The sequence below is a fragment of the Triplophysa dalaica genome, chromosome 10 (assembly GCF_015846415.1).
Source record: "Triplophysa dalaica isolate WHDGS20190420 chromosome 10, ASM1584641v1, whole genome shotgun sequence".
NCBI classification, from domain to species: Eukaryota; Metazoa; Chordata; class Actinopteri; order Cypriniformes; family Nemacheilidae; genus Triplophysa; species Triplophysa dalaica.
In genome coordinates this window covers 12,273,965-12,288,072 of record NC_079551.1, presented here as the reverse complement: position 1 = coordinate 12,288,072, position 14,108 = coordinate 12,273,965, and the positions used below count along the sequence as shown (strand labels likewise).

The window sequence follows — 14,108 nt, the reverse complement described above, 5'->3', positions numbered from 1 at the left end:
ACCCATTACATAAACATAACTACTTTACTAATGACTAATAAGCGACACATTTTGAGTTATTGAGGCAAAATACATAATTAATGGTTTGTTAATAGCAAGAATTGTACTTTAAAATAAAGTGTGACCGAACTTGTTTTTATGGATTGACTTTACGGCACTAGTAAAAACACCGTAAACATCTTTAAAACTATTTGTATGGTGTTTAAAAAAATGGCATTAAAAAAATGGGCAAGACTTCTCAAAACATTTATTTTTTTGATCTTTGTAGCATAAAATTGCCAGAAAACAGTGACAGCTAGATGTCCTTACAATCATATACATTAAGCAAATTGAAGTACAAAATCAAAAATGCTAAAAAGTGCAAATTCGCAAATAGCTCTTGTACCGAGACTGAAGGGGACAAAACAGAAGCGCAGAATTCTACGTCAAGGCTTGATAAAGAAAACTATTACAGAAGAATGCACATATGTTACAGTGTTTTGAAGTAATAATAATAGTAGCTGATAACGTTTGTTTAAACGTGTGTATTCAGTCGACCCCTGGCATGTGCATAGACTTATATACTACAGTGTTTCATGCACATCTGAGTGAAACCAGAAGGTTTTTACTGTGAGATATAACCAAGGGAATATTTTTTTGAATAAGATCATCACTATAAACAAAAATTGAACGTTAATCTTTGTCTTATTCCCACCTGCTGGACTAACCCAATCTCATGGCAATTCCATATTTTAGGAGGGGGCCAATACATATAAACGATTCGTACAAATCATGCGAATGATAGTTAGGTTTGGGGGCGGGGCCTTTATTATTGCTTATTTTATCTAACAATCGTACGATTTATATGAATTAGCCACCTTGTAAATATCTATGAATTCAGTTGAGATTAGGCTGGCCAAAATTCAGATTCCAAGATGAATTTCCGTCAAGTTTTAAGCACAGTACTTTTTTGGCAATTGAACACAATGTTTTGAACTAAACATTGATAACCTGCAAGAGTCGAAGAAATGCAGTTATTGAATAGGATGGGGGCCATCGGTGCTTCAAAACAATAATTGTGCGATATATAAACCTTAAAGAGCAACATCGATCCAGCACAGAGCCATTCCCATACACGATGACGTAGCGAAGCAGGACGTCCATTCAGCATTCAGCTGTAATTTACGTCGAAATAAATGAAATTAAGTTTATAGTGTATTGTTAGAATACACCGTCCAAACCTTCAAGAAAAATCCCTTCATACAATCATTTTTGTCAAGTACTAGTGTTTATAAAGGAAATGTTTAGGCAAAAAATGAAAATTCTGTAATTTACATCATATTGTTTCTGTTGTTTCAGCATGCAAGTGCGAAAAAAATAACCGATACTGACCTTAAGTTTGTTCAAAGCGATCGTGTGTATTTATCGGTTCTTTATTAACCCTGACAGCACGCATACATCTGGGAGACGACTATTTGATGTCTGCATTTACATCTGAAAATACGTCTCTGAGATGTCTCTAGAAGATGTCTGTAAGATGTTTATGATTGGTCTTTCTAAAACATTTAACATATGATTTTACACAGCAGGTGTAAAACTGCTTTTTCAAAGACATTTATCAGACTTTTTTACACAGCATACGTTTTACAGACCTACAGATCTTTAGACGTCGTAAAACTGCTCTTTCTAAGACATTTATCAGGCGTTTTAACATAGCAGACGTTTTCCAGAACTATAGATCTTTTAGACGTTATAAAACTGATCTTTCTAACACATTATCAGACGTTTTTACATAGCAGACGATTTCCAGAACGATAGATCTTTAGCTGACGTAAAACTGCACTTTCGAAGACGTTTATCAGACGTTATTACAAAGCGGACGTTTTCCAGATCTTTAGCAAACATCTTACAGACGTACATGTTCTATCTGGGAATGTAATTCTGGATACGAATGGAATGACAGAATGTTCATTTTTTGCAAATATCTTCATTTAACAGTGCATTTTGTCCTCAGACCCAACATCTGAGATATTCGAACCAATTAAAAATTCTAAAACGATTGTTTGACACATTCAATTGAAATAAGTCCTAATGATTTGTCCCCGGCCGCAGGAGTCGCGTTTCAAAGCACATCAGTCCATCTGAATTTCATCGTCGTAAATGCAGATAAAGTAAAATGTCGTACAAGCCAAAACACGTCACATGTTATACAGCGGATGTTTCGAAACCTCTTGTGCCTTCATAGTCTCAAACGCAACGCTGCTTCTCCACGCCGACCGTTTTTCCGATTAAAGGTGCGTGTCTTCTTCCTGGTTGTCTTCCTCCTCTTTTCCGGGTTTGTTGACCAGCACCTGCCAGCCGCTTCCCGCTTCCCCGCTTGCCGACACTCCGTTGGCGCTGTGTTTCTTGTCCTGCGTCTCTGATTGGTTATCGCTGGTGACGTCCAGCGTGGGGTTGTCGTGGCAGCCGTTCTCAACGAAGTGAAGCTCTTCACCACGCGACTTACGAGATGGAACACAAACCAAGACAGATGCATGCAAAGACGAAACAAGAGAATTGGTAAATACATCTTGTTCCAAATCATCAGTGATAAAAGCAAAAGGTTCAGCAAAAGCAATTTAAAGCTGTTATAACTGATCTTTGCTCCTTTTTAATCAAATAAAGTTACAGATTGTAGATGGATAGACGTACCATGTTCTTGAGTTTAGGTAAACGGCGCTGCCAGCAGATATAGATGATTCCAGAAGCGATGATGAGGACACAGATTGAGCCGATGATCACCAGAACCACAAACAGTTTGCCGTAGTCGCTGCGGGTTTGACTGGGTCTCGAGTGGCATGTGTTTACCGTGGAATAATTCTGGATGCCAATCTGAGTTAAAACAAAATTAAAACATTATTTTGGGCATAAAATTCTCACAACATTTATTATACTGAAGATGTTTTAAGTATCTCACCTCAAACAAACCTCTTCTGATTTCTCCCAGCATTGACACAACCTCTTTTGGTGCGATAATTTCTAGAGTAAAATACATTATAAACAAGAAAATCAGCCTGAAATTATTCAAGAGCAATGTGATAGCGTAGTCTTATCTTAAAAATATTTTATAACATCTGTCCATGCTGCATCATTAATAAGTGTTAATTGTTTTGAAAAAACATCACAATCGGGTGCGTTTGTTACCCTGCCCGCTGGCGAGAGTCATGAGGAGCTGGTGGTCCTGTTGAGAGGGTTTGCTGAGGGAAATAAGCCAGGACCCCTGCGGGATGTTCATCTTGCTGGAGAAAGTGCTTTCCAGCATCTCCAGGAGTCTGTCTCCATTCTCCATACCAAACTCATCCTGCAAACACACACAGAATCATGTTAAAACACATCAACAAAAGAGATCTGAAACCAGATTTCATAAAGATATCAGACGGTTTTGATGAACTGTAAAGTGTAAAAGATCTTCTCGACTGATAGCTTGAAAGACTGAAGGTTCAAAACAGGTCATTCATGTGCAACTGTGTTAAGATTATGACTTTCATCCTCAGTTTAAATAGGTTTATTGCAATTGAAGAAGAGACTTCACAAAAATAATGGAATGTTTTTTTTAATGTTTAATGTTTTAACATTTTTGCAAATGACTAATGAAAAAATAAAGATATATAATAATATATATATATGTAATATAAAGCATAGCATTAAAAAATACAATCATTTTAAATATTTCAAAAAAAGTTTCAAATTGAATAGTAAATAATAATAATAATAAAAAAATACCATTTACCATAAAAAACGGTAATATAAAAAGCAAAAACAAATCACAATGGTGCGGTTTCCCAGACAGGGATCAGTATTTAAGTATTTATGTTGTTTTAAAAATAGCTTATAGAGAGAGAGATTGAGAGAGAGAGTGAGTTAGAGAGTGAGAGTTAGTGAGTGTGATAGAGAGTGAGAGAGAAAGAGAGATAGAGAGAGAGTGTGTGTGTGTGTGTGTGTGTGTGTGTGTGTGTGTGTGTGTGTGTGTGTGTGTGTGTGATAGAGAGTGAGAGAAAGAGAGAGAGAGTGTGATAGAGAGTGAGAGAGAGAGTGAGTGAGAGAGTTAGAGTGAGAGAAAGAGAGAGAGTGTGATAGAGAGAGTGAGAGAGTTAGAGTGAGAGAGAGAGTGATAAAGAGTGAGAGAGAGAGAGAGTTAGAGTGTGAGAGAGAGTGAGTGAGAGAGAGAGAGAGAGAGAGAGAGAGAGAGTGAGTGAGTGAGTGAGTGAGTGAGTGAGTGAGTGAGTGAGTGAGTGAGTGAGTGAGAGAGAGTTAGAGAAAGAGAGAGAGTGAGAGAGAGTAAGAGAGTGAGTGAGTTAGAGAAAGAGAGAGAGTGAGAGAGAGAGAGTGTGATAGAGAGAGTGTGATAGAGAGAGAGTGTGTGATAGAGAGAGTGTGATAGAGAGAGAGTGAGAGAGAGATAAATAGATAGAGAGAGAGTGAGTGAGAGTGATCTAGAGATAGAGAGTGAGAGTCAGAGAGAGAGTTAGAGAAAGAGATAGATAGAGAGAGAGAGAGTTAGAGAAAGAGATAGATAGAGAGAGAGAGAGAGTTAGAGTGAGATAGATAGAGAGTGACAGAGAGAGAGAGAGAGAGAGAGAGAGAGAGAGTTAGAGAGTTAGAGTGAGAGAGAGGTCTGATCAATTGCTCTGCAGTTCTGCTCCAGTTAAAATCTCCCAGCGATTGTACCCCACTTACGTGACATTTTTGCGTTACCATGGTAACAGACAACTGGCCTGCTGGGTATGTTATTGACAATGTGTGCCTGATAGAGGGTAGAGAGATGTTCATTCAACGAGAAGAAAATCTCCTCGATGCAGTAAAACAGAATGAAAAACAAAGGAAAACGTACCTGATGTTTCTCGATGGCTCACACTTCTCATCATATTCTCAATCCCACATCGCATGAACTACACCATTCACATTATTATAACGCTGTGCTCTTACAACAAAGGAAAGAAGGTTAATGGGGACTGGGGATGCTAATGACTAATGACTAAAATTGACAATACAAGTGTCAATAAAGTGTTAATTGTCAGGATTGCTTAAATATGAAGTACTTTTAATTTAATATCTGAACAGCCCCATTCCACATCCACTTTCATTCCCAAGGACGAAAGAAATGTTTGAAAGGATTTGTATTTTTGCGTAAACTGTACCTTTAAAATAAGACAACATAGAACAAATCTCTGGAGCTATAAAAAGTAAACACTATCTCTGTCTGTCTACGTCTATATGGTTGTGTGTATTCTCTGTGGGTCTGTGTGTGTGTGTGTGTGTGTGTGTGTTTTTCTGCAGTGCCACTAACAGTGAATGTAACTAAGAATCAGATCTTTTTCTCTTAACTCTAAAGGGCAAAAGTGAGGCGCATGGGCTGATAATAAGACAAATGCTCTGGCGGTGTATCGTTGTTAGTGCTGAGCAGTCAGCAAGTTTCTGAGACGCATCTGAACCTGCACAATTCAGCAGATCTCACCACAACACACACCTTCAGTCCCGACTCACAATTCAATACTGCATTTTTACACTTTCTCTGCATACAGGGAAAGACATATTCTAGAGAAAGACACGTATTTCAAACCACTCATATTAATACGCAGAAAAGCACTTACACAGTCAAAGTTGTCGGTCATGGTGAGGATGACGTAACCTTTTCCTGCGAGTTTACTCCAGTCTACACACTCCACCTGAACGAGACCAGAGACAAGGTTTAGAGGTCATTATATGAGACAGAATCAATGCGTTTTACATCAATTCAAATCTGCAATTCGCCTGAGAATGAATCAATAAATGCATCACGATAAAAAAATCATTGACATTATCATAAAACATTTCAAGAAAAGTTTGAGATTTCATTATTTTCTTTTTCATTAAATGAAATGTTACTGTAAAAAAATGTTTATACTGTATATATTCCAATATAAAAAAAATGAAAAAAAAAAATGTTTTTTTTACTGTATCAAACATTAAATAAATAAATATGACATAATCCATAAACATTATAAACCATAAAATATATACAATTTTCCTTATTTTACATACAATATTTTTGTCAACAGCTTTCTTTTTATTTACTTATATTTGAAAAATATTTGAAAAAAGTTAAAATAACCTTTTTTATTAACAAAATGTTAACTGCGTATTGTAAAATGCAGATAAACATACATGTATCTTAACCATCTTTACAAACTCGGCAATATGAAACACTGACATGAAAAATATTCAAATTTATTCACAAATTATTCTGCTTTGAGCATCATCTGACACACCTGCACCGCCTCCTGGGAACCTTCTGAGTCGCGAAGTTCGGTCTCTGTAAAAAATTCGTTACCACCTTGACGATGCTCCGCCCCTCCCTCGTCCTCAGTTGTGGTGGGCGGAGCTCCCTGCCAGGATGTCTCAGTGAACACCACAGGTGGTATATCAGAGGCAGGAGAGGACGAGGGGCCGGTCGTGAGATATCCCCATTCATCAATGTCTTCATTGGGCTCTGTGAAACAAAACACCATCTTTTCATCTTCCTCAGAATCGCCGTGGTGATGCTCATCGGGCTGCAGCGGCCCTCGGCTAGGCATGAGCCCGACTTCAGGAGACGTGGGTGCTTGAGTGACCGTGCGGCTGCTCTCGTCATCGAACGGGTCCTCAGACATGAGAGATGTGTCAGTGCCACCTGTGACCTGATGGGTGGGATCAATGGGTGTGTCTGTGGAGTGGGCGTGGTCAGCGGCAGGTGCAGGTGACAAGGTGGGGGAGAGGTGAAGGGGGAAGCCACTAGATTCAGAATCACTCTCCCACTTCATGGCCTCCGGCGTGGAGGCGGATAATGAGGATGTGTTGATCAGAGGGAGGGAGGAAGATGTGGGTTCTGGGGATGAGGGACTGTATTCTGATAAAACAAACAAGTCGTGTGAGAACAGTTGAGCATGACAGTAAAGTTAAGTGTAGTATAGAGAGAAGCACAGCGTAATATAATGAATGTATTACACAAGAACAAGAAATCTTTTCACATTTTTATCTTGTGGCACGAGATCTTGTCACACCCCTTATAGACACCTTTTCATTTTTAAGGGGAAAACTATTTAGTGTTACTATCAGTAAACACTAACAACACGTCATAGGAGTGTTAGTATTTTGTCCGTACTGTCCTTAAAAAAGATGTTGAGGCTATTGTTGGTGATAAAGAATGATTTGAGTAAAAAATTATCCTGCTTTAATATACGTAACATCAAATAAGATTTAAAGGGATGCTTCACCCAAAAATGATTTTTGATGAAAAATTGCTATGATGAACACAAAGAAAGATATTTCGAAGAATGCTTATAACCAGACATTGACTCCCATAGTAGGAAACATTACTTGAACACAAAAGAAGACATTTTGAAGAATGTAGGACAGCAAACAGTTCCGGGGCGCTTTTAACTACCTACTATGGGAGTCAATGGCGTTCAAATCTGTCTGGTTATAAGCATTCTTCCAAATATCTTTCTCTGTTTTAATCAGAACAAAGGAATCTATGCAGATTTGGTACAACTCGAAGGTGAGTAATTGATGACAGAATTTTCATTTTTGGGTGAAATATCGCTTTAAGTCAAAAGTAATTAAAATGTAATCCAAAAGTAGTCCGACTACGTTACCGAAAATGTGTAGCCTAAGAGATTACGTAGCTAACTCTGAATTTTGTCATGTAATCTGTAATCAGTATTGATCACAATTCATAAATAATCTACTCTACGCTCTGCAGATTGGGCGAGTAAAACAGACAGACAGAGTTAAACAGATATCGAAAGAGAGAGAGAGACAGATACACAATCAGTTTGTCCTTATTATAGTAGGATGTGTTGTAGTTGTATCAGATGTGACTGCAGTGTTTTGTTTGTGGTAGATGCAATATGTTGAGAACAGTGAATTTTAGCAGCTGCACTGCAGTACTGCACCTGAGACACACACACATCTACAAGGAGAGATCTCTTTATCACAAGTGTGATTATTCACACACACATACACACACACACACACACACTATTGTCTACCATCAGCAGAAGGGGGTGGATAAATCTAAACTTTACAAAATAAGTGATGGTAAGATGGTTGCATTAGATATAAGTGTGTACCGGAGTCTGGGTGACAAGCTTTAACACACTCCTCCAGCGATAGGAAGTTATTGCCATTTTCTTTACACCCTCCAAACTTGAACTTCATGCACATGTTAGCGACGGGGTTGAAGTGCCAGCGAGTGAAAGCCCCACGACACGGCCCCACGTTCTTGGGCAACAAACAGCGCTCTGAGGACAAGAACCAAACAGATGCACCCAATAAAACACAAGTTATAACATTCCTGAGTACTACGATCCAGAAGAACTGTTATAGCCCCACAGGAACATTATTTGTCTTCATGCAATTACTGAAGAGAAACTGTCTGGAGGCAAAATGTGTCAGGTCACTCACACTGAGAAACACTAAAAGAGAGAAGGAGGCATGAAGACAGACGATAAACAAAGGCAGAACGACAAGCAGGTGGATAGATAAACACACAGACACCTACACAGACAAACAGGTAGATGGACAAACAGGCAGGTAGACAGACAGACAGGTAGATAGAAAAGCATCAAGATACATTCACAGATAAAAATAGATGGACAATCAGGTAGGTAGATAGACAGACAGACAGGTAGATGGACGGACAGACAGACAGACAGACAGACATGTATACAGTATATATATATAGACAGATAAGTAGATGATAAGATAGACAGGTGAATAGACAGACAGATAGATAGACAGACAGGCAGCTGGACATAGAGACAGACAGGTAGGTAGACAAAAAAACAGGCAGACAGACAGACAGACAGGTAGATGGACAGATAGAAAGACCAGCAAACAGTCCGACAGAGAGACACACAGACAAGTGACTGTACAGACAGACAGGCAGGTAGATAGACAAACAAACAAACAAACCGACAGAGAGGTAGATGGACAGACTGACATGTAAATAGACAGACAGATAAGCAGCTGGACAGAGAGACAGACAGGAGGGTAGACAAACAACCAGACAGACAGATAGGTAAATGAAGAGACAGACATGTAAATAGACAGACAGATAGATAGACAGATAAGCAGCTGGACAGAGAGACAGACAGGAATGTAGACAAACAACCAGACAGACATACAGGTAAATGGAAAGATACACAGACAGACAGATAGACAGGTAGATGGACAGACAGGCAGGCAGGTAGATATACAGACAGACATTCAAACAGACAGACAGACAGGTGAATATACAAACAGACAGGTAGATATACAGGTAGATGTACAGACAGACATTCAAACTAACAGACAGACGAATATACAGACAGACATTCAGACAGACGAATATACAGACAGACATTCAGACAGACAGGTAGATAGACAGACAGACGAATATACAGACAGACATTCAGACAGACAGGTAGATAGACAAGTTGATGTAGAGACATTCAGACATTCAGACAGACGAATATACAGACAGACATTCAGACAGACAGGTAGATAGACAGGTAGATGTAGAGACAGAAATACTTATGGACAGACAGAAATACTTGCAATAAGACAGACAGACAGGTATATGGAGTGACAGACAGGTTGACAGACAGACAGGTGGGTTTGTGGTGTTCTCTCATTCTTACACACACGACAGGGCACTACAGTGGATTCACTGTCAGCATGTGATCTACAAATACGAGCTGTTTTTGGCCATGTGAATTCCCAGGCGTTGTTGTCTAAAGAGAGTCTGAAGTGTGTGCTGTTATATTTTATCCACAAAGTGCATACTGCTGCCATACACATCCACAACTAAAGAACGGACAGTAGACACGTCCACAAAACACTTTAAGCATTCTCATCAACGAAACAGCGCTAAAACACTGGGTGGGGGGGACGGCAGGTGTCGAGGAGATGACGCACGCTAACGCTTAAGAGCTGTTATTCACACCACTTCACACATCAAACTGCTGTTTTGACAATCAAGAACATTTTTGCGGGGGAAAGGACTGCCGAGACCATTCGTGCAAACCACAGCTGAGTCACACCAGATGCTGACCCATCCATAAGATCTATTAAGATATAGATGAAGATTTGTTAACCTCGGAAGAAGTAACATGCAATTTTACGTTTCAAACAGAGATGGCGATAGAGAGTGACACAGCAAGAGCAAGACAAACCGGTTCACTTCAGAATTTCCTATTTTAAGATCACCCACCGCTCATGGCATCCGCGTCTGAACCTTCTTTATTCTCCGTCTGTGTTTCCCATCTCTTGATCGGCTGGAGGCTCTTGGTGTCCTCGCTGTCCTCATTGAAGAACCCGGAGCTCTCGTGTGAGCTCTCCATAGCTCCAGGCTTCTGAGAGACCTCGTCATGCTCCTCGAAGCCAACAGGAACATCCAGAACCGGCCCGTGAGACCGGAGAGGACTGGGGAGAAGCACCGGCCCAGCTGTCAGAACCTCAGAAGGGACCATAACCAGGAGAAGAGAACCTGAATTGAGAGAGATTTTCCTTTTTAGGCTTTGAGAGCTAGTGATCGTTCACCCAAGAATGAAAATTCTGTCATTATTTACTCAGCCTCATGTCATTCCCTACCTGTTTGACTTTCGTTCTTCCTCTTAACTCAAAAAAAGAGATCTTGAATAACGATGGTAACCAAACACATTTGATCCACGTCGACTTCAATTGTGTGAACACAAAATCAGTGAGACATTTCTCAAAATATCTTCCACAGAAGAGTCACAAACAGGTGTACGACTGCATGAGAGTGAATAAATGATGACAGAATTTTCATTTCTGGGAGAACTATCTCTATCAAGATACTTTTGCTTTCTTTGGATGATTGAGAAAAGTGGGTCACCATCCACGCCCATTATAAACAAAAAACTATAACAAAACTTTAACAGGCGATGGTTTTCTATTCATAACAGTTTAGCGTTGACTCGAATCACCCGATTTGATTTCTCAATGCCTTTGGTCACCAGAGGATTAGCATTAGCAGACACTTTTCCATCCTATGGAAGATTGAGAAAAGTGGGTCACCATCCACTCCCATTATAAACAAAAACCCTATAACAAAACTTTAACAGGAGATGGTTTTCTATTCATGACAGTTTAGCATTGACTCAAATCACCCGGTTTGATTTTTCAATGCCGTCTGTCACCAGAGGATTAGCATTAGCAGACACTTTTGCGTCCTTTGGAAGATTGAGAAAAGTGGGTCACCATCCACTCCCATTGTAAACCAAAAACCTATAACAACACTTTAACAGGAGATGGTTTTCTTTTCATAACCGTTTAGCCTCGACTCAAATCACCCGGTTTGATTTCTCAATACCTTCGGTAACCAGAGGATTAGCATTAGCAGACATTTTTGCATCCTATGGAAGATTGTGAAAAGTGGGTCACCATCCTCTCCCATTATAAACAAAAAAACTGTAACAAAACTTTAACTGGTGGTGGTTTTCTATTCATGATAGCTTTTGGTGACTCGCATCACCCGGTTTGATTTCTCAATGCCGTCGGTCACCAGAGGATTAGCATTAGCGCTGGACATGAAATGGGTGATATCTGAACCACCAGAACTGAGATGAAGTTTTAAAGCCAATTACACAGTCCTCCAATTCTAATATGCTCTTAGTTTTATTCATGGAGCTGTTTAATAGGAAATGTCCTCCAGCCAGGCACGGTTTAATTAAAGAGACTGTCAGTCTGACATCCCTTTATTATATTTAACAAGACTATAATCGCACAAAAATGAAGTCGGTCAAAAACAGAGAACATCTATCTTCAATACAGCTGTCTGGAAACAATTTTGCACCCTAGAAGTTGAATTTGTGTCCTCTGAGAGCCTTATCTCAGCTTGTTCATTTTCATCTCATTTGGCCTCGGTGGAGTGCGGCAGCAGAAAAGTGAATTCGCTGACGGTCATTCGTCTATCTCAGAGGACACGGCTTGGCTTAGATGCTCCCAAACTTGACGGCGCATTCATCATAAAAGTTAATATCTCCCTTTAACACGGCTCTGAGGCAGCAAACTCTGTATGGGAGTCTCAGGCAAACCAAATGAAATGAAGATTAAAGGTTTGTCTTTGTACTCGAAGGCAAAGGAGAACTCACACCGTGAATTCAAAATAACTGCAGTGGGAAACAACTAGAAAAAGAAAATATCTCGCAAAGACACAAGCCAAAGATTCAAACCCTCTGAATGATGAAATACTATTACATCATACTTATAACTCAACAATTAGTGTTCAGAGACAATTTCGCCAAATATTAAAGACCAGAAAAGGAATGTAAAATGTCCACATTTTACAAGACGAAAAAGGACCTGAAGCGATATTTGACTTTTCTGAACTTGAGAAAGTTAACAAAGCTGACTCTTTAGATCTGAATTTCTGCATAATAAAATCTGCATAAACATATTTGCGTCTATTCTTGTGCTCATTGAAGATTAAACCAAAGCTCAAACTATCACCCAGACACAGTTCAACTGTAAGATAAACGCAACTTTCATCCGTCTCAGTGGGTGTCTGAACCGTGCCAACTCATTTTGCAGCAATGCAGGAGGGTGCAGATGGCACACGGGTCAGATTTATAGTTTTTAGGTTGGCAGAAGGCCTGCAGTGCCCGGCTCAGAGGCCATCAGCACTGGTGTTACGGTCAAATGATGACATCATATGGTAACATTCGTATTTCATCTACTTCTATGTGCTTTGATTGATGCATAACTTACAAAAGTGAATATTCTTCTTATAAAATGTGCAGGAGACATGTTTGGCAGACTAGTTACCGTTTGTACAATTGAGTAATACAAATACAAACGATATTTGTAATGAAACTATAGTTACACATTTCAATTTGTTTGCTCAACATGAATAAAACATTATTTAATTATAAGGGTAAATGCATTGCAAACTTTGCCATTCTATTACCATGTAAAACAACAAGAAACAATGTATCTTCATAGTATGACGTCCAAAAACATAATAGCATGCATGTAAAATAACGCATTTACAGTTTTTATATAATGTCTTGAATGCATATGTGCAACTATAATAAGAGAAAACAAATCCGACCCGTCATTGTTGTGTCTGCTCGACGTTCTGTATGGACACAACAGTGACCCGCACAATCTGTCACGCGCGCGCTAACCCGGCGGGTCTCGCGCACACACGCAGCGTTCACATAACAGGTGCACATGATCTCGATTCATTCATGACCGTGATTGTGACACATAACATCTCAGGAAGAAAAAAGGGGCGTGTGCTGCTCCCCAACTAATACAACACAAACAAAAATACATCCGATCGACCAATTCATTCACGTCACAAATCACCCGGTTAACAAACATTGAATGGATTTTTCAACCCGTCTGAATACGATATTAATGCATGCGATCAGTGAATTATAATATTTTAAATCACATCTTTTTTATATCTACTTGGCAACATTATTATAACGCAATACAACGCAATTTAAAAGAAGACAATTGTTTTGTTATTCAGCTTCTAAAAACTGAAAATGCGTAACAATGAGGACACCGAGACAAAGAAAAACGGCCGAACTCACCGAACACGACACAGTGTGAACACACGGACATGTTTGAAGCTTTACAGATGATCGCGGTGTGAAACAATCGCATGTGTATGTCAGCTCACGCGCGCATCATATGCGACTTACTGACCTCAATGCGCGAGCGACTAAAGACGCAGTAACACAAATCAATCATCGGAATAACACAAAAATAAAGGGCGATTTATAGCCTGGCCTGTAAAAAAAATACACGAGAACAGAAGTTGTGAAGGTTTCGCCTGCAGTCGATGCATTTGCAGTGAAATATTGAGGATTTTGGAGACTTTGATTACTGGCGCAGTGACTGCAGCGACCCGAGGTCCTAAACACCGCCGGGTATCAGATCAGATCACTCCTTAACTGCACCCTTCTAGCGACGTCAAAAAAACGATGTCTGTACGACGTTTGTCTGGTTAACAGGTAACGTTATAAAACAATTAAGCGGGAAAATGTTGATAAAATTGGTGTTGGGAACATGTTTCGCGAGTACCATAAAATGTCAAAATAAAATAAAAGTGG

General features: G+C 39.5%; 1 protein-coding gene across 2 annotated transcripts; it reads right to left on the bottom strand.

Annotated features, from left to right (window-relative positions):
• Positions 1–230: 230 nt before the first annotated feature.
• Positions 231–13,912, bottom strand: podxl2 (podocalyxin-like 2). 2 transcript variants are annotated; one of them, XM_056759634.1, is made up of 9 exons: positions 13,587–13,912; positions 10,232–10,507; positions 8,109–8,279; positions 6,267–6,883; positions 5,610–5,684; positions 3,163–3,319; positions 2,936–2,997; positions 2,671–2,850; positions 231–2,480 (listed from the first exon to the last, which is right to left on the bottom strand). In XM_056759634.1, the coding sequence occupies exons 1-9, from the start codon at positions 13,657–13,659 to the stop codon at positions 2,268–2,270; spliced, it is 1,824 nt and encodes a 607-aa protein (XP_056615612.1). In that variant the 5' UTR covers positions 13,660–13,912; the 3' UTR covers positions 231–2,267. The 2 variants fall into 2 exon arrangements, with proteins under 2 accessions (XP_056615612.1, XP_056615613.1); XM_056759635.1 differs by lacking the exon at positions 13,587–13,912 and adding an exon at positions 10,612–13,565.
• Positions 13,913–14,108: the final 196 nt, after the last annotated feature.